The sequence below is a fragment of the Anopheles merus genome, unplaced genomic scaffold (assembly GCF_017562075.2).
Source record: "Anopheles merus strain MAF unplaced genomic scaffold, AmerM5.1 LNR4000053, whole genome shotgun sequence".
NCBI classification, from domain to species: Eukaryota; Metazoa; Arthropoda; class Insecta; order Diptera; family Culicidae; genus Anopheles; species Anopheles merus.
The window spans coordinates 80,984-108,637 of record NW_024427633.1 but is presented as its reverse complement, the minus strand read 5'-3'; the positions used below and the strand labels follow the sequence as shown (position 1 = coordinate 108,637).

Below are 27,654 nucleotides of genomic sequence, written 5' to 3'. Positions count from 1 at the left end.
TCTTTGTTAATATGCGGTGCTTTAAAAAGTTCAATTACAACATATCTGTTTTATTGTTTGCATATATTTGAGTAATTTTAAATGGATTATCTAATAATTTGGTGTGGTAACATAAACAATCCTTGTCAGTGCAACTTTTAATCTGTTAGCGAGACTCGAGTAGATGGTTGATTTTAACAGAATCTCAAATAAAACTGTCGTGTATTACATATACGAAATGATATCTCAATCTATTCCAGCATAATTCGTCGTACGCCGCACGACATGCAAAACTTAGCGCTACTAATCATGAAGCGTGCGCCACATTCATGGCAAAATTTGGACATTGGATTCATGATCAGATTTTGGCCCCCCTCCGGACTATCTTTCATGAGATGGGCCTCCATTCTGTGGCCCTTGATAATAGCGGTCGTGATCGGTGGAAGGGCTGTGTGTAACGAAAGGCTATTGAACGGTTCGTTCGTTGACTGCGCCGGTTGGCTCTGACTGGTAGTTGAGCTGCGAGAATTCGGCCGTGCTTGACGTATAGGCACAGGGGGTGCGTAGTCTGGTGGTGACTGCGTAGATAGACTGCTATGAATTGTCGAAATGATGATGGGAATCCAAAAATAAGTGACATAAGAGAAAGCAGTTAGTAAGGCAATCGTTGGCGATACAATTTTTGTTGAGATTCGATGCGCATGTACATCACGTTGTATCACAAAAATAGCAAATGCAATTGGAAACGAAATCAGTTATAGCTAAAGCACAGATATCGCAAACCTTTGCACGTCTTAATTACATATTTCTCAGTAGAAATTATTTGAGAATTTTAAAAACTTTATTTTTCTATTAACTTTTGCATTGACGTTAGGTAGATGGGAATTGTTTAATTTCGTAATAGAAAAAAAAATCAATGTTTTATATTTTGATTAATTATTTAGTTTGCAATGATAAAGAGAAAATGTTGTATTGTTAGATATTTCAATAAATTCTGAGTATCGTTTCATTTGCAGCTTCACAGTTTATACTAAGATCATCAACTCATAACGTAAGTTAATAATCGACGTAAAGGTACAGCTTGTGCAACTTGCTAGCATAAAATGCTGTTAAGGTTATTATTTTCGATTACTATAAAAATGCTGTTAATATTGACATATTAATAGGAAAACCTACCTGCGATAGGCTGAATCAGCACTGGCTTGCGATCGTTCAGACGATCGTTTGTTAAGCGGGTAGTCTTCCACGCCGTACAACTCCTCGGAATCGATCGAGCATACCGAGGACGAGGAGCCGCACATGCGATTTAATTCTTGCACGCTTTTCAGCAGATCGCGCTCAAGATGATCGAACGATTCCGCTGGATAGCGCGGTTCGTGTACGTTTCCGGTTAGGTGAGATGATGCCGGAGTCGAGGCGGACGTACCAGTATTATTAGCGTGATAGGATTTGTTACTGTAGCTGTTCTTCCTACCGTTGACTGGACTCGGCGATGAGTAGTAAGGAAGCGTTCCGGGTTGTTGCATAGTCGTATTATTTCCATTAAGCAATGTATCCGCCGCTGTTGCTTTATGAATGTTTGGTAAGTTCTGCAAGCTGGATAAGGCACCGCTTCCACCGGTGTTACTACTAGGCGATGGCGGTACAGCAGGAAGCGATATGCCCGCTGCATCCTCGCTTCTCCGCCGACGGGCGATGGCTGGAGAGTTTCGAGCGTAATTCATTTGCTCGGCCAGCGGATGAACAACTTCAGCGCACTTTGCAGCATCATTGGCATTGCTAGCACTGGTGCTGTGATTATGTGAATTGTTGTTATTAGTCGAGCTGCTGTTGTAGTAAGAGTTACTGTTGTTACTATTACTGTAATGGCTAGAACTACTAAAGCTACTACTACTATTGCTACTGTTATTATTACTGGCTGTGCCACTACCATTCCGCACACACACATCCATTCTTGGCACGCCACTACTCTCGTGTTTGCGTACGTAGCGGATCGAGTTAGCAACCGAATTGCCATGTCCACTGTCGAGACTGTTGCTTCGCTTGTTATTATTAGTATGATCGGATTGACTGGAGGCTACACTCCGTCTGGTGATGGAGCTGTTGGAATGGACAAACAACGAATGTTTGTACTCCCTCGCACTGATTGGTGATTGTCGATGCAAATCTTCCAGCGATTGCATGAATTCGTCAACATCGAAATGCTCGAGTGCCGAAGATATAGTTGGACGGTCACGGTTAACAGGAGTGGACGGCGCTGTGCTGTTTGACGATGATAGTGTGTTGCTAAAATTATTCAAAGCTGACGATGGGGAAATCAACCGGTTCAGTTCGTACGTCGGTTTGAACGCGGGATTTTTGGGCACGTTATCCTCATTGTTCTTGCATGCAGACGGCGATGGGGAAGGCTTCTTGGGTTGCTCATGCACATCTGACTGCCCAGACTCTTGTCCTGTGCGGTATCCCGAATCTTCTCGATCTTGTCGACTGAGCTGTGGTCGTTTGTCACAGTTTGTACTATTCTTGCTTATCCTATGATCCACTGGGCTGGAGGAATGACTCGTTGTGGGACTACTGTTATTGCTTGTGCTATGGTCGCTGCTGCTAGGTTCGTTGTTGCTTTTGCGATAATCGAAACAAGTTTCTTTTCGCGTTCGTTCTGGTGGTTTTGGAGCCACACTGACGGAGGCCCTGGGAGGTGGCGATATTACAGCAGATCGTTCCACTTTCGGCTCGATAGTTTTTAAAGCGAGCTGGTTTTCATCCGAACAAATATTGCCAATTGTGTTGCTATTCCTACTGCTGCAACTACCACCAGCATCTTTTGTAGAAGGCATGACAAGATTTATCGGTAAATTATCACATTTGTTTATAAGCTTTGGATCGATATAGCTGTTATCAGCACGATTGTCACTGTCCATCTGTGGTTCTTTCTGTTTTTTAATACTAGACTTTCCAATAATTGCATCTAGTGATATGACCACTGGCTTAATATCAGTGGCTTCACTTGCATTGTTACTGTTGTAGGTAATGTTGATCGGTTCCAGTTTTATTGGAACTAACTTTTTTGTTTGCTTTTTTGCTGTTTCATCCTCGATCGCTTGGACATTTTTCTTGTGTTTTTGCTGCTCTTCGTCGACTGTAATTGTTTCGTTAGCTTTCACTGGACTAGGAGCTACGCTCAAAAGCTCCTGTTTTTTTTGCTGATTTACCTCGGCACTGAGTGATGATGTCCGCTTACTGAGACTATTACTTTTGTCCTTCATGTCCTTTTCACTTAATGCTAGCTCGTTTTCGTACTTCAGAAACACGGCTAATGAGTCTGTTTTTGACAGCGGTATCTCCCCGCCAGCCGGATTGTTCGGATCCCTAATCTCCAGCTTGAGATTCTTTCGAACTGTGCTGGAATCACGCATTTTCGGTTTCGGCTCCGCCATCTGCAGTGCGTTAAACGTCGATTTGATCGGCAGTTCGTCATACTCAGAGGATTTCAGAAAATTCGGTGACACCGGGCCATCGTCGGTTATGCCCTTCTGTATGTTTGATTTTGCTTTCTCCACATACATTGGGCGAGATACTTTGCGCGGCATTCGTAGGGAGTACGCACGCCGGAAGTTCGAGTTGTGGTGAGTATGTTTCGTTGCGTTGCCACTCGCTGATTTGTCGTTTGCAGTACCACCGTTCGGGCTCATTTGATTGAGACGTGATGTGCTGGTAGTACTGCTTGGAGAACTGGTATGGATCAAAGAAGTGGCAGGGGAAAATAATTCCTCGAGCTGTCGTCTGGCAGACAGGAATGGATCGTAACGGTCAGGGCTGTATCCACTGGTAGTGAAACGGGTGGTATGGGGGAGAAAAAGAATAAACAACAATCGTAGTTCGAATTTGATCCAATTGAGTGCCAAACCAGATTATGCACGATATACAGTTAATTATCTTTGGAATTGTTAATGTTTACAATTTTGTTAGCAATGAAATGAGACAAATGGGATGAATAGTCTGTCAGCTGGTAAGGTCTGTCGTAAATGTCTTGTTTAATGCATTTAGTAATTTGGGTGCATAGCATTTTGAGTGCAGATGATGATAAGAAACAATAAAACATTTTGCAAATAATGTCCTGCTAGTACTCAAAACAGCGTGTCAGTAAATGCAAAATAGCAAATACAACATACGGAATTTGAAATTGTAAATGCATGTATATAAAATAAATCTAAACAACATTCATTTTAGTTTAAAACAACAGAAAAAAATCGATACACAAAAATAACTAAAAAGTAAAAATTACCGGTTCCTGTTTTAGGAAGATATTCTTCTGTCTACCATTGAACATCGCAACCTAGGACCCAGAACTATAAAACAGTGCATCAGTATATACTAAGTGCAATAAAAAAAGATTTCATCTTTCTCCCGTCAAGTAATAACCTACTATCCTATACTAGCCTAATCCTCACAGGTGAGGGAACAATCAACCAAAATTGAATTTTAATAGCGCAAACACAACCTTTGATACCGTTACTACTTCTTGTACAAGTTACAGTGAAGGCTCGTGTAAGGATTGGATAGCCACTAGATCTAATCACAATCGATTGTTAACCCTGGCCAATGAAACGGATAAACGGCCAACGAACCTGTTGCTCGTCGTACGCGTGATGATCGGCCGATGGGCAATTCGCTCGCTATGGTTGTGTCCAATGATTTCGAACTTCTCAACTTTTCGCTCAGTTGTCCGAAATTTATGCTGTTTGTTTGCCAGCCCGTTGTTCTCTTGCGCGGAACGGTTGAGTAGATTTTTTAGTTGAGTACGGCAACCGGGTTCATTTCGGTTGTTAAGGTTGTTGTTATTGTTGTTATTGTTGTTACTGATGGTGTTGTTGTTCTTGTTGTTGTTGATGATGTTGTTGTTGCTGTGATTACAATAAGTATTGTTTTTATTGTTGATACTGGTGTTATTGTTCGTAGTATCGTTAGGCAGTAGTCGTTCACTACTAAGAGTAAATGTCTTGGTTCTTTTCGTAGCCTTGTCGGCGTCTTCTCGTTTAGTATTCTTAGGGTTCTTGGTGATGCTCACACCGATGCCCAAGGAGCTATGCTGCAATGAATGTGGTGATAGATGGAACTTTCTACTGGGAATGGGATGTAAGGTGGTATCGTATAACGGGTAGAAGGGGAAAAACATGCGGCAAAAATAAAGAGATAGATCAATAGTAAAGCGATGAAAAATTAAAATTAGTTTTTTTTTAATTCCATGTAATTAGTATTGCGCAGACCGCTAAAACATTGTAATGTCAAAAATGAACGCTTGTACTCCTGGTGCATATATTTTCACTTCCAGACTTACTTATCGCTCGAGACGGATGAACTCATCGAATTGTGGCGTGGCATGTGTAGATCTAACTCGGCCAGACTGTTTGTTGAACCACTGCAACTCAAGCTTCCTGAATATTTTTCCCGGTTTAAGGCACGTTTTGATCTACAGTCGAAATTATTGGGGTTTAAAACGTATTTACTTCCACCTGATCTTGTCACTTTTTGGCGCACTTACCGTATTTGCGGAGCTTTGTATTGAATTCTTGCTTGAAGTCTTTCCTTTGCTGCCGAAATGCTTTGGTTGTTGTTAACGTTTCGGTTGAGTATTGCCTTCTCACGGCACCACTCGACATGTCGATCGTATGCTTTCATGCCAAAGCATCGCTCGCAGTATGGACATGGTTCGTTCTGCTGTGACATGCTACGCTTTAAAGCCGGCTTTGGTGTACTCGCGCTAGGCATTGATGTAGACATCGTTGTGGGGCTGAACTCTTTGCGCTCAAAAGTAGGTGTTTTGCTAAGGCTTAGCTTCCTGACGGGTATGGCCTGAAATGAGTAGTTTGAATTATTACATTATTAAAATGTAGCACGACGGTTATGCGACACAAATGATAGCAGTCAGGTAGAGCATTAAAAACTGTTTCTTGATTTTTAAAACAAGGAAAACACGCGGCATATTAAAATAGCTAACAGTTATTTGCATTCATATGTCACAAAAAGTATGGTAGGTACAAGTGATAGTAAAAATAATATTAGCTTTCAATATTCCAGCACATGCAAAAGAAAACAAAAATAATGTGTATATGCAAATACTGCAAGCAATAGTGCGCAATATTGCAACACATAAATGACAACATGCGTATATTTACATTGCTTTGCATACTTAACCGGGATTAATGTTTCTCTTTGGAACTTATACATTTATAGGTTGTACGTATACAAGTATAACAACACTTTTCTGTGTCGCGGAAAAAGCAGGAAAAACAATAAAAAAAACTCACCTCATTTGAGGAGCTTACCGTCTTTTGAGGGAGTCCAAAATTCTTCGGCAGGTAAGACGCAAGCTCGGTCCCTTCCCGTCGCTGGCGAGAGGAATCGAACGGTTTCCGTTTTTTCGTTTGAACTCGCTCACAAATACCGGTATGTTTGGATAACGACGCCGGTGCAAACTTTCTCAAACAGATGGGACATGGTTGCAGTTCAAGGTTCGGTGGTGGTTCGTACGATGGGTCAAATGTTTCGTAAGACTTGCATTCTTCAATGTAGACAGGCTCTTCCTTTTCGGCTTCCGTGTATAGTTGTTTTTCGTTGAGATTATTATCTGGAAAAAAATGTAACAGTAGCAGATGGGAATTGTTTTACTCAAATAGAAAAAAGGTTGTAGAAATGAGTGAATAAAACCTTTCATATCCAACATACAAACATTACTTGAACATTAATAAAATAATGTAGCTACTGCATCTTTCTATAGCTCGATTATCATATCTGAGAAATCTGTTGTAGTGCATTTTAAATAGCATTATTTTTTTTCTCTCTGTATATATTTCTATTTCCATTCCAAACGCTGTGATCTATATTCGGTGCTGTTGCTAGAATTATTAATCATGCCAACCAACCCTGGCGCAAATGATTAAAACATCAGTCAACCATGTCGGGACATCGTGGTCTCGGTCGCTGCCTGCCTGTCCATCTGTTACAGTAAGTGAACACAAAGACGAAGGCTATTTGATATCGTATAACTTCAATCAAAGACAAGCTATCGCAATCGAATGCCTGTGGATTTTGCGACTCGCCTGTGGGAGACCAGACAAATGTAGATGTCTAGCACGGGACCGGTTGTTCGTAGTCGATTTCGATGTAGAGATCAAACTACTTCAGCTTCATTTTGTTGCAGAGGATTAATTACTTTAACCATTCACTGGTTGGAATGATGGTTCCACTTGTTATTTGATGCAGTGGATGATTATGATTAATTATTTTTCATCACTTTTTCACTTTTTTTTCCTAAAGCAATTTCAATTGAGACTAATACATAATCTGAAAGTGATGACATAATTTAATCAGCATTTCAACTTCAAAATGAGTATAAGCTAATTACTTCCATCAGTTATCAGCATTTCGGCTGGGAATATCGCTAGATTAACCTTTATATATGTCAACGATAAACCACTGATAAGAAAACATTTATTTCGATAAATGCTCTATTTAATGCAACTCCTTACTATTTATTGCATCCCAGGTGATTTTATTGCACAACCGTTACCCGTTGTAATCATTCCTGTTAATAAGGCCAACCACAAATGCATACATATGCATACATGAAATATAAAAAAAATCGCTACAGTCGCTGTAATAAAACTTTCAAAGAAGTTAAATTTATTTTACTAATTTAACTATAAAATGGTGAAAAAGGAAATCTGTGTCAAAATAGCTATGCTCTAATAGCACGCTCTGCTATAAATTAATTATTATTTTTTTTAGATCGTTTAAACTCATGCTTTCGGCAGGGATAGATAAACGAATGCTTTTAATTAAATCACTAATATAACTAAGATAAAATTGTTTGTTTTTTTATTATACAATTTTAATTTCCATCTTATAAGGATAGAAGAAAAGCGTTTAAATATTAGACATTATATAGCATTAATTTCTCTAGCATATACTAAGTATGTCAAACAAGAAACTCAATGAAAAAATCTCAAAATCCTTTTTAATCTATTACACTTCTTCTTCTTCTTCTTTGGCACAACAACCGCTGTCGGTCATCAGGTCAAGGCCTGCCTGTACCCACTAGTGAAGTGAGCTTGGCTTTCATTGACTTTTTATTACCATAGCAGGATAGTCAGTCCTATGTATGGGAGCACGGTCTATTCGGGACTTGAACCCAAGTCGGACATGTTGTTACGTCGTACGAGTTGACGACTGTACCACCAGACCGTCCCGAAATCTATTACACTATCAGATTAGAAATGTTCATCTGGCAAGCCATTCCACCTGATCTGTTTCCTGACTGCAATAACAACGAACATAGTGCTACGCTCCATATACCAACTCATTTTCCAGACACGAGTTAACGAATTTAATCCACTGGATCACATGTTCAGAGTGGCGTTTGATTAGTATTCCAAGAAAGTCACTTGCAGCATGTTTTTGTTTACTGTTCAAAGTGTGAAACCGTTCCAACGGAATATAAATGCCTTATTTTTCCACTTTCAAAGTGGTTCAATGTAGTAATGTTGAAATTAAGTCAACATCATAGTTTACTCTTTCTATGTTTATTTGTGGATATATTTGGCAAAATAATCCCAAGTAAGTGATCCATCATCGATAACATACTATCTTGTATAAGTAAAGGCAATTTAACTTGGAGAATCCTACACTCATTCCGGTTGATATCTAAATATCTTTTATCGGGGATGTATTTCTATCATTAAGCCACTAATGAACAAGATTATCTAGGACTTTTGATATAGTCAGTTTTATTAAAATGCCCATTTCTGTGTATGATAAGGCTTGAATTCATACCAGATTTTAACCTGTGATGGGAATGTTTCGCATTTAGGTCCATAGCCTGTGGTCATAGCAATGATTAAAGAAGATATTGATTCTGTTTGAAAAACTTTTAGCTCCATAACCCACATCGATTGTTAAGTGTGCACTTTTGTGTTTTGATCACCAGAAGATACACGATCAGTTTGTTAATGCTTCAAATGGTATTAATTACACTTCGCCACTTTTCCCTGTATCGCTCGGGGCAAAGATCAAGTGACTCTAACAAATATTGCACACAACTTTATTTTTCTGTTCATGGGGTTGCGTTGGTGCGACTTCACGTATGTTCTGTTGGCGTTAGCGTTCACACTTTAGTTTAAAACTCACCACCACGAGGAAAACCCGCTTCAAACTGTCAAATGTAATTAAAACTTTCAAATACTAGAACACTTACCACTTCACCACGAGTGAGGAAGTATATGTTAAACTCCACTTGCCTGCTAGTATTTATGTGTCATGGATCTGACATCGTTATCCTTAACCACATTTATCGAACTCATTGCACGCTGGTCTCACAAAATTGTTTGGTTAACAGCCATAATTGTTCTAACAAAGATCTTTCACTATGAGCAAATGTCGCAACACACGACACACGTTAAACTGACACAGAGCGTCAGGTCGTTTTCATACGGTTTGTCATTCATTATTTGGTTTTAAAATGTCGTTTTTTTTATGTAACAAGTGAGTTTCAAAATATTTCAAACCGCATTTTAGGTAGTCTAGTTCAGTTTAGGTAGTAGTTTAGGAGTCCACAGTAAGGTTGATTTCAAAGAGAATGTATTCACAGAAAAACACATCACAGAGAATATTTGTCCCTCACTATAGCATTACAGTCAAGGAGCACATTCTTTCACATTGATTTCAGCAATTCATATATCACATCTTGAACCCATGACATTAAGTCGTACGACGACTGTACACTATAGAGCACACTCGATCGAATTTTCAATTCCTCGCTCCTTCCCTGTCAACTGAACACTCGCAACTGAAATCGTCATCTCACTATCGAAAACTAGTTTACCATAATGCAACTCGCAACAGGTTTCTGTCCCAAAACGTGTCCAACGTTCTTGTCTTATCGTCACGAGATCGATATTTGTTATATTTTTCCATTGATGCATGGAAGGATGTGGAGCAACCACCACCAACCATCTTTGGTTCAACATTTTCATATAAAAAGCTGCTTCACCAAAGAGTAAGAGAGATATCTTTCTACTGTGCCGAGCCACCGAAATTGTGTACATACTCGTACATCAAATAAGGGCATCTACGTGATTCGTCGATACAGGAGTTTCGTGTCTGTTTTGCAGATTCCATTATATGCCAGCTGTTTGAGAGCACAATATGGTTACAACAACTCTGAAAGATTTGGCATTGATCAAGCCAACCGGTTTATTCTGTAAATTGTAATCAACTACGATTTATAACATGACAAACGTTCGTATTGCAATTTTTGGTAATGAAGCAAACAAACAGTTATTAATTGTTAAAAATAAAGTATCACAAACAAAATTTAAACAATAATTTTTTTATCTAAGTCGAAGTCAAAGTACAAATGTTATATTTTTTTAATAGCTTTTAATATGTAGTTTGCTCACAACAAAAATGATTTTTTTATTATTTCTTACAAGTTAAGATACAATTTTTCACATTTTTCAATAATCCAAAGGAATTACAGGGCCAAATTTATAAATATGCTCGCCTTTATATATTACGATGAAAAATACACAACTACAAAAAATATCAAATTTCTTACTTAAGTTCATTGAAAAGTTATTGAAAAGTTTTAATAAAAGTAAGCAAACAGCTGCTGAAGTTGTTGCATAGTGAATATAACGGGAGTTTTTTTGTATTAATATATGAGATCAAACTAAAACATAATGTGGCAAAATGTTGCAGCGGGCCTGAAGATCTCAGCTCGCGGGCCGCATTTAGAATGTGGGCAGGATTACGAACCCCTCTGGTATATCCAATCTACCAATTCGGTTTGCATTGTTTAGGCCGTATAATACAACCTTTGTCGATAAGAATACATTTGACTTTTCTGCCAATGCTTTGTATAAATTTTTCTGGCCTCTGGACTTCATGTTTTAGGTCATTTACATAAATCTGTTTATTGCTGCAAATCCAACGATGCCAATGTTTTCTTAAAATGCCAAACAAGGCAATTAATTCACAACAGAAAAACCAGATAAAAAACAACTTGTTTTGAAGAGCTGTTTTGTTTTCTTTCTGCATACTGAAGATATCAAATAGTTATGCAGCTTAAGGTTTACAAATTCCAATAACGAAATAACAATAATCATCCTCATCTCGCAATTCATTATACGTTGAAAAAAAAGCAAACCGGTTAATCTCAGCTTAAATGAAACGATCATTTAAGATATTCATGTTGTGGTATGAAATTGGTGAATATTGGATATGAAGAACCGGCCAGAAACCAGCGCTCAAACGAATTTTGTTTCCAAATCTGCATAATGTACACCTGTTGCTTAATCTTGAACGAAACCAGTTTGGGCTTGTTTTTCTTTCCTTCCAAATGATGTTCTTTACCGGCATTCTATGGTTAAGTATCTAAACGATTGTATTGAATTTTTTTCACATTTCTCTGTTTTCGTGACGACCTTCACAAAATCAACCGTATGTGGCAAGACATTGTGTTTTCATAGTTGCTCCCATATTTAATTTGCTAGATTTTAATGTGATAAGAGATTGGGCTGCTTTTACGATATTCGTCATAAACTTAAAACCTTTAAAAAGGCTAAATCTCCATCGTCAATGTGCCATATGGCTTATTCATTAGTGTTTACCATTTTCCCGTGTTTGATTCCCAGCCAGATTGTTGTTATTATTTTTCATCCCTAGACACTACGCTCCATGCTCAACGCACTCCTCCGTTCAACGAAGTGAGTTTTAATCTGATCATGTTAAATTTATTTTAGTCATATTTACTTTCATCATGTCCCCCTTTACAAAGCTGCAGGGTGGCACAAAACAGACATTTTGGTGGTACCTCGCATTTAAACGCGCATGTACACGGGATTGATTTATCATCGTATACATTTGTCCTGACCCATTTCCTTCGATCACACCCGTCCTGGCAACTTCAACGAATACATTTGCAGTTCAACCATTCATAAGGCGATAATAAGTGAGAAAAAACAACTCTGGCATATACAAGCCATGTGCAACACGCGTCCGTCCGCAACGCAAATACTGACAGTATGTCGGTAAGATAAAAGTATGCACGAAAATGCCTATGAAAGGGATGGATTGTGGTCTCTCTCGATTGAGTTCGTGTGTTTGCTAGAGGTTTTTATTGACCATTTTTTTAACGAGTAGGTTTTACTTTGCAATTAACCGATGGAAGGGAACGAAAAAGCTCACTGAGCAAATCTACGTTAGTGTCATTCACGGTTTCAAGGTTTATGTGTTGGTATCAACATCATTCTTGAACTGTGGACTATTTTGTGAAATTAATTATTCTTTATTGCATTTTTTTCACTGCAAGATAGTCCAATGAATCAGGGGTTGTTTTCGCCGGCTGATAAGAGTTATCTCTGATGTCATTTTCGCAATATTACTGATTTCTTCCATTACATGTGGAAGCTATAAAAAGAGTTGAGTAAAAGATTCTCATAGTGGCAATACAATTTGAGTTTCCAGTGTTTTACATACACATTATTATTAGTGTCTAGTTACAAAAAATCGAATTAACCCGCTGCCGGTTATCGAGTGATTGATGTATTTCAAAATCGATGGCGAGAGCTTTCTCTAAACATAATGGATAGGCACTTCCCTGCAACTACCGTGCAGTTTCCAATCCCAGCTGTTAAATATTTTTTATCTACGCTTCAATTTGCAATATCTCCTTTGGGCACTTTTATGAACATTTGCAGTATTCATATCCACACGTTCGTGTTACCCGCGAAACATACCTGATTTGCACGGTCTCAGCGATGCCCGTTTACTGGCACTTAGGATTTCGTAGTCGTTAAGATCCTTCTTCGGTGGTCCTTCGGTGTAACCATTAGAACTGGGCACTGAAGAAATCTCCTCGGGGCTGGTGACTAATTTGAGACGACTTTTCGAAGCACTTCGCTTCAGACTTAGGCTTTTAAATGCACTAGACAGCTTCGACCGACGCATCGGTATGCCGCACATTTCAACGCCGATAGAATCTCGATGATTCGTTGCACTGGCTAAATCCAGATCATTTGAATCGTGTGTATCAGGGCGCATTCGCATTCGTACGGGTTCTGGCATGTCATCAAAGCTGCTGCCATACTGTTCGTACTGGGATACCAGATTTAGCCCATTGGATGTAGATTTCGATGGGCCAGGTTTTGGTGACGAGGTTTCCAATCCAGAAGAACATGAACGATTGGACAGGTTCTTTGATGATTTTGACTTGCTCTTAAATAATTTGTTCCACATATTTGCAACAATTTACTATAATGTGGAGAAACTTGCAATACACTTCGCACAGTTGCACAATAACGAGATGATTCACAGTCGCCTAAATATTATAATGCGCACTGCATATGTCAATGATGACTTTAAACAAAACAAACAAAAAATCAGTAAAACCTTCAACGAACAAATTTGTATTATAGTATAACACCTTTCACTTATCGCGTATCACATTCGCGTAAAGGTCAAAATTTCACTTTCTTGTTGTTTCCTTTCCTTTCAACAGGCTAATCTTCAAAAATCGCACAAGTCATGTTGTCTATTAACTTAATTTAATACTTTCATCACTTCACGCCGATCTTGGAAAGGAATCAGTATCATTCTGTGTCGCACTTCACTTATCTTTTCGTCTACAACAAAGCTCTAACGGAACAGCGCAAAATTCGTGTTAAGAACTCGACAAACAATCCCTTGCATTCCAGGTACCTATCACCAGAGTAAGTTGATAATTAAGTGTTGTTTCTATTATCAACATTGGTTTCCTATTGTGCTGCCGTTTTTCTACCGTATTTTTACAATTTCTTCACCCTACCTTCGCTTAGGTTCAACGAAACCGATAGTTTCCCTTTACTTTCTGATCATTTTACCCTTCATTTTTTGTTGGTGTTTTTTGGTTTCGGAAGCGGATAGAAATTCCCTCCCTCCGTTGTAACGCAGTGGCCACTGCCATCACCCATCGGACCTACAAAGGCGGGCCCAACCTAAATGGCATAGCGCATTTTCGATCAATTTCCTTATGGGTTTTTGCGGTGGTGCCTAATAGATATTTTCGTTTCCTTTCGTGTTTCCATTAGCCTATAAAAGATGTTAGAAAGCATATAGATTATTGTGTTTACTGAAGCATGAAACGAAACAGCTTAAGATAAAAGATTTGCTTTATTGGTTGAATGAAGCTATAGAACAAAATCAATTTGTTTGTGTTGTAAAGTAATCTTATTTTAGTAGTGCATGGTTTTGGCTTTTTCGACTTTTAAGTACTTCTATCTAAAGAATTACAAAATGATGTACTCTTTTCATTGAGGCGCTAATCGCGGTTAATCAACACCTTGCGCTCGTTACGCGATGATCTTCCATGTTAAGCCTTGAACGCACAGTAAAATATCCCGTAGTGGATTGCTGAGATATTTCTTTGCTCGCGACCAGTCACGACCGGTCAGTTAGGAGCCCATTTTCGGCTTGACGAATGAGAAATAATATCCTCTGCCGGTTGAAAAACGCACAGCAATCAAATGTGCATGAGAATGAACTTAAGCTAACGATCATTCATCACCGGAATGTTGTCATGAACCTTTGCTGTGGTTAGCATTGAGCATCTCCACAAACGTACGCTTCCCCATATATTCACAATCAATCACTAAACACTCTCACACGGGGATCATTATGTGCGGGGAACATTGTTGCACAAGTTTAGCTAGCTCTTTGATGAGCGACCGGCTGCAGGGAAATTTAATCTCCCGGATGCTGCTCCTATGTAAATGCCACGTTACACTGTACCGTTCTCACCGTGCTGGAAGCTGAACACACTTTTACCCAAAGTTAAATAACTCGACGCGGAGAAATTTGATTCCTTCCGCAACCACCGTTCAACCACAGCGCCCAGGGCTTCCACCATTCATCAAGCCTTCAATTAACATGCCTCGCATTTGCAAACACATTGCCACTTTCCATCAATTGCACCTAGTCACTCCTAACACATATCGCTGAATGTAAACGACATCCAAATCATCACGAAGCTGGTTCCTGCTCTAGACAAACTATACAGTGGGAATTTTACATTGTTAGCCTACCAGAAGTAACTATATCTTAGTAACACTTCATACGAACACTACGAACATACAAACTATGTGCCCGACACCGGCTCATCAAAGCCATACGTGTTATGGGCCACAGCTGTTGCTTCCGTCACTGTGGTCGTTGTAAAAATCGGTGGTGATCTTGCTGCCGTAGAAGTCGCGATGCTACTAAATTCGTCAGTTTGTGATCCAAATCATCCCACTCGTGCTCTCTTGGCTTACTCGTGTTGCGCATCGTGAACTTGCTGCCCGAGAAAAGGGCTCTTTTTCTCCTTCTATCTCTATCTCTCTCTTTTTCTTCGTCTGATTTTCTCTCTCCCTCATTCACTTCTAACCTATATAGCGGCGTTTCATAAAAGGGTACCATCTCCAAACACGAAACAAATGGAGAGATTATTTTCAGTTGCTACGCAGGAATCTCACGAGCACTCTGCAAAATACTAGCTCTCTGGGTGCGTTCGGTTTTCAAGATTATCACAAGACAAGAGACGCACCTTTAACAAGCAGATGAACAGATTTTCGTTGATGAACTTGTGGTAAATAAGGGAACAGTACGAAAATTATTTAAAATTTTCATACATGTCTGTTTGACAATAATTAAAAACTTAATAATTGCTTTAGAATAGTAAATTTTTTTCTGAAATTGTTGCATTATTTCTGTATTCGCTCTCCATACGATCCACATCATGCTACCCACACGAATGATGGCTCTTTGCAAGATGGATCCCACACTTTGCAAACATGTCTAATGATCATTACTGGCAAACGACGTCCACATAAGTTTAAGTACGATCCAGCATGGTATTGGGAACCGTTCACGGGATGACCATCTGCACAGAATATGGCTCTATGGTTGAGTGATGTAAATAAAACGCTCGTATTACACATCTACAGTGCAGCCCATGGTTGTTGGAGTTGTGTTGTTCTTTCAACTGAAACCGTCCCGTTCGTAGGCACGATTCCATATCAAGAGACATCATCACGATGATGCGTCAGAATCGCTAAAGACGAGAATGGATTGGTTCAACTTTTTTAAGGCAAAGCGATTAATATAGCTGCACTGTACGATGGTGCGTTTATATGCATAAATATAGCAGATTAACTTTTGTTACACAATATAAGACATGTGTCAACTGAGCATAGTTCGATGTTGTACAAACAATTCAATAACGTTAAACAAATCAGATTGCACCTCGTTTCGAGAAAGCTACGAATCAACGACCCGACTATCCCGGACATAATCTTGAAGCTCCGTTCCTCTTAAGTAGCAAAACCTATGACTGAAAATGTCTTTGCACCATTCTCGTACAGCTCGTATTATTGAGGCAATCTTGGCTCAGTGTTCCCGTTGGAGATGTCGTTTTATTTTCGTAACGCGTATGCTCACATTTCTTTCACCCTCCGGGCGCTACGCGCTACTTCAGCATTTTGAGGATGCAGTTCAGTGAGCTGCGCTCCCGTTTGTTTATGTTGTGTTTTGATTTTTGTGTCTCCCTTTAATTTTGCCGTTCAACCGCGTTGGTATGGTTCGATTTCTTTACGCTTCTGAAAGCATGTGGATAAAATGGGCAGTACAAGAAATTCTACAACGCGCCTTTCTCACACAATGAATTACTTTCCGTAAGGCTCCCACACAGAGGCATGCACGATGTTGCATTAGCAAAGCGCAATAGGATGTAGATTGCACTCGATCCCGGCTTACGTACAGTTTTGCCGGCTTACAATATTAAGAAGGGATTCATAACAACAAATTCAGAAATAGAACCGTGCTGCCAATGCAGTAATATTCTTTCTGAGGAGGCGTATTTTCTTAAGCTGATTGTGGGCAAATTACAAACACCGTGCTCATTGGAAGACGACACGTTATGTATCATGGGTTATTTAAAAAAATGTTGTTCTTCTGTCATATGAAGAATGTGTTGGGTTGAAAAAATTACTTAGGCCCGATGGACTTGCACTATCACACACGAAAGGTTTGCACGCAATGGCAGTGAACGGTGTTCGGAAAGCGGAACACATATCTCAACGATTGCAAATCTTTGCGGACTCGATCTTATGGGATGCCGCAAACATGAAATACAATTGGTGGCGCCATAAGAGAAGTAAAGGTAAAGCTCCATTGCACAATTTGTGGCTCGTGTTTTGCATCACTCGTGGCAGATAGATGGTCCACTGAATCGATTCTATGCTTTGATTGTTCGTTGAGGGCCAACAAACTGGTTGCAAAATAAGATTTTTTTTATTTTAAATCAATCGCAATCGTAACTACCAATTATGTATTTTGATGTCTTCTTGTTTTACAAACTGTAGTCACTATGCTATTTTTTTATTTGGGAGGAACGGCAATATTGCTTATTCATGTTACAATTTATCTTTATACACTATATGATCATTTTTTTACAATTCTTGACAATACAATCTTTATACAATATATGATCATGATTTTTTGTGCCGTGTAAATGTTTCGTTCTATTGAGATTAAAAGCAGCACACAAGAATGTCAATAAAGAAAATGAAAAAAGTTAAATAATCACAATGACTAATTCATGAAATTATTAACGTCACAGACAACATTTGAGATAAAATCTTTCAACAACCAGCACTTGTAAATGAAATTGCTTTCTTAAGTAATGATGGAAAATAATCGTTTACTTACGTAGCACCCCTACAAAAGAGTGTATCTTACTGCCGAATACAAATCATCATGATTCTCAAAACATATGTTTTTCCGTTCGTACTAAATTAATTTGCATTGAAGCCGGCATACAACATGCTGAGCGGATGTTTGATGCAGTGCAGGTTATTCTTTACTGTTTGTTTTCTCATCTTGTCACATTTGCCGCCCGTTGGAAACTAACGGTGCTGTAATACCCCGGACGCTCCATTCCCGCTGCGCCTAACAAGCCACCACCAAGCATCGTGAATTTCGACGTCTTTCCTTCTCTTGCATGGATATAAAAACTGCAACGGAAGCGAGAACTAACACAAGGGCAGACGGCACTGCGACCCCATGCACGGTGCATGTAACACAATTATCGGCGTTTAGTAACAATCCTTCCTCACTCACTGGAACAAGATCGCCTAGTGGAAATGAGTTACAAAATATGCAACATTGCCGCCGTTGCTCCGTGCTCCAGATGATAAACAATCTGCTTAATGAGTTGTGCAAGTTCAAGAGTTCACCGGAGAACGTCACTCGCAAGTATTTACAGACCCTAGGCCAAGCAAACAGACTCTCAGCTGGTGAAAAAAGATGCTTCTCACGAAACACAACACCTAACCTTACCACCTTGCCTCACGCGAACGATCACCGGTTACGGCACGGTGAAAAATAGCGAAAGTTTGCCAAAGCCTTGACGCTTTCGTTCGCTGCCCGAAACACATTTTCCCATCGCCTCAGCCAAACTGTAGACGCGACCGACCGGATCTGATTCGATGTGAACGATTGATAGGGGTGTTGGTAGCAGAGCATAATGATAGCGTAAGGGTGTCGCGGCCTCAGGTTGAAGGCCCCATTTTCTCCTCCATTTTCCTGCGCCCTTTCCAATTTTCCATCCGCGATGCGTGTGTTTTGTGGGGGTGAGAAAAAAAAATCGTTTGTCAATTTGCAACAGTGCCCACAGTGACTATGCAAATACTAACTGGTACTTGCTGAACGCAAGAGAAAGGATGCAATGGAAACAATGTAGGAAGCGACGACTCAAACGATCCTCCGTTCACCGGAAGCCCCACGTTACGAAATGGATCTCACGCACCGCAAGTACAATCATTGACCATGCAAGAAACTCACGTGCCGCCTACCGTTCCTTTTGATGGGTTTGCATTAGCTTTGCAACGATTATTAAACAGTATGGATGAAATTGTTCGGCTGTTGAGGCTTCACGAACGGCAGTGAGGCAAAGGCATCAAACGTTGTCTATAAATATCGGAACAGAATGAGACCTAGTTCTGCTAAGCAAAAAAACAAACCGTTTGTGCACACAATTTTATTCTAATTCAAGTTACAAGTGATCGTAAAGGGATCGTTGATGCTATTTATAAGTCCCGAGTGCGTTTTCTACCCGCAAATGCATGAGTGCAATTCCCGGTGGCCAATCAGGTTGGCCTAGTTGTCGTTTCGACAGATTTTATGTGGTGTTTATGAGTCACGTGATGATTTCTGGGTGTGTGGTTGAGATATAATGCTAACCGCATATCAAAACTTCGTGAGAATAACTACAGTAGTTGTCAAATGGAATCAAACATCAATTTCAATTGACAAAATATTATTGAAAATACATTGTTTTTGTAAGTACTTTACCATGCAATATTTTGATTTCATTTTACATTACCTGACCAGCTGCCCTCAAAACGATCTGCAAAAATATAAAATAAACATAATTATTGTATGTTGTACAAAACTGAACATCGTTTTACATAAAACATTTTATTTCAATGTACCTAAGAAGACGAAACTAAACTTCTTCAATACATAAGCTTTGGTGGAACACTTAAGAATGATTGTTACATATAAAACCCTAAAATAGGTAAATAGCGATACCGGATTTTTTCAGCGTTGCTTCACACAAGAACACAGATAGACATAAAATTACCTCCAACTATTTCGGTACCGTGAAACTCTTTCGTTCGACATCAACCCTAGCGATCAGCGCATGGCACGGCTGGACTAATTGCGAGCATCAAACAGTTGCCTCCATGACGGCAAGTTACCGCGGTCTAATGCTCACACACATTCATCCCGCCGGCAAACTAGATATCGGACGTTTTCGCTATTTTTAGCTATGTCGTTGCAATCAACGCTTGACATCCAGAGCGCAACGCTTTGTAGGCTCCCAGAAAGAACTAATTGGATTTCGGGCCCGGACTCTGCAGGTCCCTGGTGACAGTCGTCGTCAAACTCCATAGAAAATGTCACTTTTTGTTTATGCTTCGCTCGTTGCGCAAGAAGACACTTTCTACGTCCCATTGACGGTGCACTTTTCTTCCCGGGCGTAACCTTCGGCAATGGAAAGTGAAGGTGCACCCATCTCGCCAGCCTCACTTCAAACGGGATTTTATCGAACGTAACAAGAGTGCAACCCCGAAATAGAATCGTCTCCGGCAATGGGACCGCAACCATACGCGCGCAGCGAAAACGTAATCTTAGGAATCATTAACCGACTGTTTCGAATCACCGGGCGGATCGCGGCTCGGGACAGAGTTTTAAAGTTCCAAACCGGCGTTGACAAGCCGGTACCGGTGATTGAGTGGGCGGAAATGATGCACGTTTCAGCAGCATCCCTTGAAGCGGCTGCGACCTAGCATGCAAACCAGTATAACACTCATTAATCGTCTACATACATTATCACATGAATGGTGTATCGAAGGCCACCAGGGCAAGACAAATTTATGGAATAATCTTACACTAGTTGGTTGGACACTGCACGCAGTTAAATAAACATACACGGTTCAGGTTTTTATCGTCGGAGAAGACTGTTAGTGAGCACCATTGAAAGCATCCTTTTGATAATTTTGTAAATGAAACCTGCCTATGACACGCACCCGTTTTTGCGTGAACCCTATTTAGTATACGGGCAGCGTACACTACCACCCGGAAGGGAATTGAATCACGTATAGCCTTGTAGGAACCTTTGTGTCCATGCAACAGGTCAAAGAGTCGGCTCGACTGTAAAAAATCGACATATTTTATGCGATTACAAATTATTTACATATGTTCGTTTCAAATAATCAAATCCCATTCGCTTATATTATTTTAAACAGAAATTATAAACCTTATTATGCTCAAACACGCAAATACAATAAATAAATGAATATTCTGGGAAGCAAGAGATATGAAAACAACTAAAATTTAGCTACATAACCAGTTAGTAGCTAAAATTAGAAAAAAAACTTTCACTTCTGCGAGAAGTGCACCATGGGAGCATCGTGGAAGGAAAAGTCAATCTTACTTTTTCTAAACTCCATCAATCAGCGGTAAAGGCCGGAAATACTTCCATCGGCGATGCTCCTATAAACAAAACCAGATGACGAAATGTATCTTGAAGTTTCTTGTTGTCTTTTTGTTTATGCTAACGTGTAGGTTGATGTATTTCTTTTGTTACATTGATGCTCATTCAGAATGATTCACTTAAGGCTTGACAACAAAATGAATACGCGTTTCAATGTATTTTTAAAACGAAAACTTCATGTTTGAATTTATTTACTCGTATTTTAGACCTCGAGCCGGTCTCATGGTACAGTCGTCAACTCGTACGACTTAACAACATGCCCGTCATGGGTTCAAGCCCCAAATAGACCGTGCCGTCATACGTAGGACTGACTATCCTGCTATGGGGGGAAATCAATAAGTCACTGAAAGCCAACCCCACAAGTGTGTTGGCAGGCCTTGACCGGCATCGGTTGTTGAGCCAAAGAAGAAGAAGAAGAAGATTTTAGACCTCTCCATTTCAATGGATTTTAATCTCATTTTTTTAAATATAGTAACACTTAAAGAACGTTATATTTAAACTACCAAAATGTACCTCTTGTCTACCATTTATTTATTCGTCTCAGATTCAGTTCGATGTTTCGGTAGACTGACCTTGACATTACTCCTCGTAAAACTTCCACTGCCAAGAAGTTACAGCTCGCACGCGTTAACGCAAGCATAATCCAAAGCTCCAAAGAGGCCCACCCAGCAAACTGTCACGAGGCATTTACTGCGTCTCTGAACAGTTACAGCACGATCAAAAGCTCGCCGACACCGCACCTTTTAGTGCGCGATTGTCTAAATGCCCCGAGGGCTCTGCGACGACGTCGCACGCAGTTGGTTCCAACGACCGACAGCTTGACGGGCCAAACGAACTCGTCTAATCACACGATTAATGTAAAGTAAGCATGTCACCAATTATATTTGGTCTTTAATCAACCGACTCACAATAGGGTAATAATTAAAAGCATTAGTTTTGGTTGGCGTTGGGTATGTATTCGTCAACGCAAACAGTGGTGTTGCTGGCGGGAAGGACAATTAGCGAATGGAACTTGACATATCGACACCTTTCGATCGTTTGAGTACAGTTTAAACGAACAAAAATTTAAGTTGTTTGTATCAACAACTCACGTTTACTAGCTCGATTTGAAAATGAAAAAAAAACACATGCGAACCAGCGTTGGCCTAGTTTGCCATTCGCCATATGTTGATTGCCATGTACATGGGGACCAGGAACAGACCTGCGCGATCACATCTGCGTAGAGGTATCCAAATAGTTCGGTTTGCTTTACACTATAATCGAACAAAGCTTGTATACCGGTGACACGAACTAAACACTATGCCGGACACGCTCCAAGCTTATAATTTAATTAATCTACTAAACTATTGCTTCCGGTTCTCCGAACTCTTCAATGGTGGTCAATGCTGTCGATGATGGCGCGGGAGGGAGGCACGGAAATATCGGAAACTGCTCTCACTCCTAAATTCGGTGTCACGCACAAAATGTAGGCTAGTTGAACGAATGACGCTTCCCCATCGACCATTTTAAACCACAGGAAACCGGTACAGCCACTATCCGGTTGTGGTCACTTTTGTGTACGTGCCAGTCACCCGCAAGAAGCGGCTATTAATGGCAGAACCAGTCTTGCCACAATCGGGGAATTGCGTAGGATCGATTATTACGCTTTCGGGCTCAATATCGTTGCATCGATCATCGGTGCGTTTCTCTTGCGGTTGCGTGCGCCGTAGTAGGGCGAGAGTTTATATTTGTGGGATGCTGACAACACTGCAGCCGGCTGGTTTCGGTAAACAATCGGGCCACTTTTTCCATTGTTGGCAAGATATATGCGAAAAGAAAGCCAATTTCGATTAAAATGTCAAAGCAACAACGCCGCGAGAGACAATTTTTGACGACACCAAAGAAATATCGTGTTGGCGTACCGTACTTGGGGTTGTGATAAGTTTTACATGTTACAAAGTGGCCAAAAGGATTTATTGAACCAGAATTTTAAGAAAGTTTACTCGTCAAATGATCCCATCTCGGAGATTGTTAAATAACACCATTATTGAAAATAGTATGATAGTCATATAAGTTTGTGTGGAATAATATTGAGAAAATACGCGGTGAAATGAACGCGCAAATGAAGAGACACTTTATGGAACAGTATTTTTGTTGAAATCCCTGGTTCCTATATAAAATCCATTCGCTTTCTAAACAAAGCAAGGGCTAAAGAGTTACATGAGCTAATTGAATTTGCAAACCATTGATATTAGTATCCGTGTACGGGGATTGTGGTCGCACGTTTTCCTCCGTATTTACAATTCAAGGTAAATGTCTACGGTCGCTAACTACAACACCAAATTACTACTGACATCATGCATACCCTTTATACAGTGACTTCATGAGGCTTCAGTCTTGTTTACTGTACCTTCGTTAAATACGCCCCATAGTATAACTCTCAACTGTTACGCAATATAGTGGAAAAGTTGAGCAAAGAATCTTAAAAACGATATGTACGATTTTTGTTCTACCTCACGTATTGCTACAGTCATATTAATTGCACTACCATCCAAATGGTAGCCATTGGTGCTAAATATCGCGAAATTGTCCCATTTCAAAGTGTTATCAAGAAATTAGTTCCAAGATTGTATGTACTCATTAATTTATTGGTTCATAATTATTTCTACTAACGAATGTACTCAAACGGCATGGAAGAGCATCATTGCTTGAAGGCAAAAATAAACATATCCCCTGATTTTGTGTCATAGTATTGATCTTCTTTACATGAGATGCACATTCTTCATCAACATCCAGGCATTGTTTGACTTCGCATTCATTAGCATACTGTTTGATAGGTGCTGCAAAAGTTGTGAAATGAAACGTTTTCGCCTTCCTCTGATTGAAGTCAATGAATGATCGTGATTGTTGACCGCCACATTTTGCGTTCAAACCGGAACCCTCGCTGAAGATCACGCTAAAACCGCATTCCCGAGAAGCGATAAATTTCCGACGAGCTCAATTTCGAGGAACATTACTGTTGAAATATTCATTAGACACACAAACGAGCGGTTGGTTAACGGATGGTTAAGCCACAATCAAGCTACTCGCTGCGGCAAGGCGACTGTGTTCGTAGGTTTGTCTGTGGCCAAGACAAGGCGTACGGTAAATATTTCAGATATAATATTCCAGAACTTTTTTGAATAACAGATTTTCAATAACCGTTAACAGTTTTTATTATAAAAGATTGGATTTATTCAGCACCTTTAAGGCAACACACTAACAACGACCCTTGGTAATACCATACACCTCCAACGATTACGTAGTTGCTGTGAGCAGTTACAGTGCAAACAGATGATGTCATAGTTATGGTGGTAATTATTGGTAATTAATTCTAGCTAGAGACATCTTTCAATGCCAACAGACGGTTTATGACACGGTCGATTGGTGAGTTTGAGTTAGAAAAACTAATTCACTAAATGACACTTCATTTCGTTTAACAAAACACCAACGGTTCCGCCGGTACGTAGTCGAGTTGCGGATGAATTATCTTATCTTACGAAAAGTGCAAACAAACACACCTCTCCTTGGCCACGATGATGCTTATTTGTTCGACCTCTGTCCTATCGTTTGCCTGTTTTGCCAGCTCTTCGAGATGAGTTCAGAAGATTGACGCTCTGTTGTGTAGGTTTCGGACGAAACTAAATTCATTTATAAGCATTGTTCAAAGCATGGTCACGAGTTATGTAAAAGAACACTGTAAATACTTTCTATAGCTCGTAATAGAATAGAATGAAATCTTACTCCAAAGAATTTGGTTTAATCAAATTCGAAAATTCTTATCTTTCATGCACAGATGGGCACATAGCTTAAGCACACATTTAGTTTTTCGCATATAAATTTCGTGCTCGCTTACATACAAATTGTATGAAATAAATTTCGAAAATCTTTAAAATCCACATAAGGTGTCATAGTAAGATTCACTCTCTCCTACGTAAGGTAGACACTGAATTGAAAGTTTCTCCACGATTTCACGAGTTTTGCCGCGTATATCTAGTTCGGGGCTATATGCGATGGTAAATATTTTGTTCCAGCCAGTCATTTTTTTAGTGTGCATAAATTAGGCCCATATAACACCCAAACAAGCTATTTTTCTTCATACCAGTTTTTTCTTCCTTTGGCCATGGACGTTTTGAGGCGGCGTGGCATTTACTGCGCCATACAGCTATAACCCTTACTAGTGTTGGAGGGGTTTAGCACGGCAGCGAGTTTGTATGGGCGTACGGGAACGCCATGGGCGCAAGATCTTACAGTTAAAGTCTTTAGCACAGCTGACACCCACTAAATGCGAATTCCAGCCAGCTTTCTGCGTCTTTGTTTGAATGGTACTGTGTTTATTTTGCACGAGCGTACAGAGTTGTGCCCACGGACCGGCTGCTCTTCCGTTAGTGAAATATCATCCGAACATAGGTGGTAAGAGAACTTACGCGATCCATGATCAACACGGTTAAGCTTAACGAATGGCATTCCAACCTAGATTTGAAGTACCACTAACGATATGAGCATAAATTGCGCACAGTCCCCAGCATGTGTTTAGATGGCCATACACGTTTCCTAACAGAATAGCATCAAAGGTTGGAAACACATCGTGTAGAAGCCCCGCAAAGAGAGGATAACTACAACCATTTTTGTTTTGTTAGAAACGTGCGTACTTATGGTACTTCATATGTCATGTAGGCCGCTGAAAGCATTTCTCACCAGTTTTATGATCCTTAGAACAAGATGTTGATTGGGTAAAGCCAGTGGCCTTTGTTGAATATAAACAAATGTGACCTAGTACGCGTCAGGCATACGGTAATCAAATCACATCACCTAATCTTGCCTGTCACTTATTTTTCTTTTTTTCAATTGAATTTAATGGAATCATAAATACGAGCGTCTCTCACCTTTCCGGGATTCTATGTCTGTTTCTATGTCAATATTTCTACCAACCCAGAATAGCATGTTTTGTTTGCTTCAATACACTGGTAAGTTTAAACATATTTAAACACTGCCCGACCGAATCGTGAGCAATATCAACAGGCAAGCAAATACGGTTCCCATTTATGGGACATGCGACTCTTGGCCACAGGTATGTGCATGCTGCTAAGGACCATTTAGTTGAACAGTAACAGCACGATCTCCACTACACATAAGTAGACCTCAACCCATGGTGGTCCACGTGCGATGGTGTGGACTTGTTTCATCATTGTTCGCTTACCCTTGGACTGCCCTAATTTGGTCTCTGAAAAATCCGAGACCTAACCAAACGAACGAGCCCTGAGCGTTTCATCTGAAGTGACCAAGCTGATTGATTGTTTCACCCACTAATTTAAACACCATCAACAGATAATTTGAAACTGTTTACCTCCAGAAATGACGATCAGAACAAATTCACATGTAATACATTCTCCACAAAGTTTTACACATTCCGCAATCTGTTGTAGTCATTAAATAATCTATTCGCACCTTTTTGATTAAAACTGTTAAGGACACCACAGTGCCAAATTCGTTTCTGGATTCAATATAAAATTTCGCATACCAGCATTGCAATGCATTTTCTAGCGTTAAGTTTGACTACTTGAAAATGTTTGTTTGTGTATAAATTAAATTAATTGTGAAGTAACAAAAATAAGTACTTAGTTCTTAATTTAAAAAAAGCTAGAATAGAAGAAATTTGTATCAAAATTAAATTCTTCTTATTAATCGAATATGTTACAATTTACAATCATTCCAACACTTGTGAGCAGTTTTGCCAAACAATTGTAGCAATCATCATAACATTATTATCTAGCCTTTATAAAATGTTTTATTTATGTTTCTTTTGTGACAATTAAATCTCTCTTGAATAAGCAATTTACGTACAAAATCAATAGAAGATTATAGTTCGGCGCATTTTTCAAAATGCATAAGTTAATATAAAAAGCCCCCATCTTATCGTAAGGGATTATCCCTTACGCCATGGTTCGATTTATTTCACCTTATCAGTTATTACGAAATCGTTGCACATGCACAGTTACTTTTTTTCGCTATCGATGGCATAATCGCTATGAAAATAGGTATCGGATCGAAATTTTATATTTCTTGCAAACAACTAAATATAAAACCGGTGACTTTTTGTTTACTTCCCTAACAGACAACATCGTTACCTTCGCCGGTTATCTAACTAATGTGTTGCGATAGGTCGTAGGAAACGAACATTTTATGATAAGAAACTTACGGTCGTATCGTTCCTTGAAGTCTTCGTCGAAACCGTTCTCGATGGCGTTTTCTAGCGCATCCATGGCGTTGTTGATGGTTCTCTCGAAATCAGTATCGCTATCCATCGTGGCGTCACACTGTCGTGTTTTCACTGTTAGATCAAGCAATTTCCGATAGCGGGTGATTGATTTTGAGCTTATTTTTATTGTTGTCACTGCTTCGTACACTAATCACTTATGCAACATGGTACGGGCTGCCAATCACTTTGCCACACACAGTGAAGTAATTATTTTAATGACATTATTGCACAATTTATCATTTCACCATTGATACACAAGGGTACA

The 27,654-nt window shown here is 39.7% G+C and overlaps 1 protein-coding gene across 9 annotated transcripts; it reads right to left on the bottom strand.

Annotated features, from left to right (window-relative positions):
• Window positions 1-20: 20 nt before the first annotated feature.
• Window positions 21-27,519, bottom strand: LOC121601285 (putative uncharacterized protein DDB_G0277255). Of its 9 annotated transcripts, XM_041930117.1 has the most exons (8): window positions 27,330-27,382; window positions 19,436-19,459; window positions 12,777-14,106; window positions 6,288-6,607; window positions 5,522-5,832; window positions 5,318-5,449; window positions 1,156-3,804; window positions 21-573 (listed from the first exon to the last, which is right to left on the bottom strand). In XM_041930117.1, the coding sequence occupies exons 3-8, from the start codon at window positions 13,273-13,275 to the stop codon at window positions 231-233; spliced, it is 4,254 nt and encodes a 1,417-aa protein (XP_041786051.1). In that variant the 5' UTR covers window positions 13,276-14,106; window positions 19,436-19,459; window positions 27,330-27,382; the 3' UTR covers window positions 21-230. The 9 variants fall into 9 exon arrangements, with proteins under 9 accessions (XP_041786051.1, XP_041786059.1, XP_041786056.1 ...); XM_041930125.1 differs by lacking the exon at window positions 12,777-14,106 and having other exon boundaries at window positions 27,330-27,519; XM_041930122.1 differs by lacking the exons at window positions 19,436-19,459; window positions 27,330-27,382 and adding an exon at window positions 15,099-15,517 and having other exon boundaries at window positions 21-570.
• Window positions 27,520-27,654: the final 135 nt, after the last annotated feature.

Bases quoted from the DNA above. Each gene is read 5' to 3' on its own strand.
- LOC121601285 (XM_041930117.1), bottom strand. From the start codon at position 13,275: ATGTGGAACAAATTATTTAAGAGCAAGTCAAAATCATCAAAGAACCTG. The intron at 6,608-12,776 runs GTATGTTTCGCG...ATTTTTTTCCAG, and splicing joins GCTGAGACCGTGCAAATCAG to ATAATAATCTCAACGAAAAA. The intron at 574-1,155 runs GTAGGTTTTCCT...GACAATTCATAG, and splicing joins GCTGATTCAGCCTATCGCAG to CAGTCTATCTACGCAGTCAC.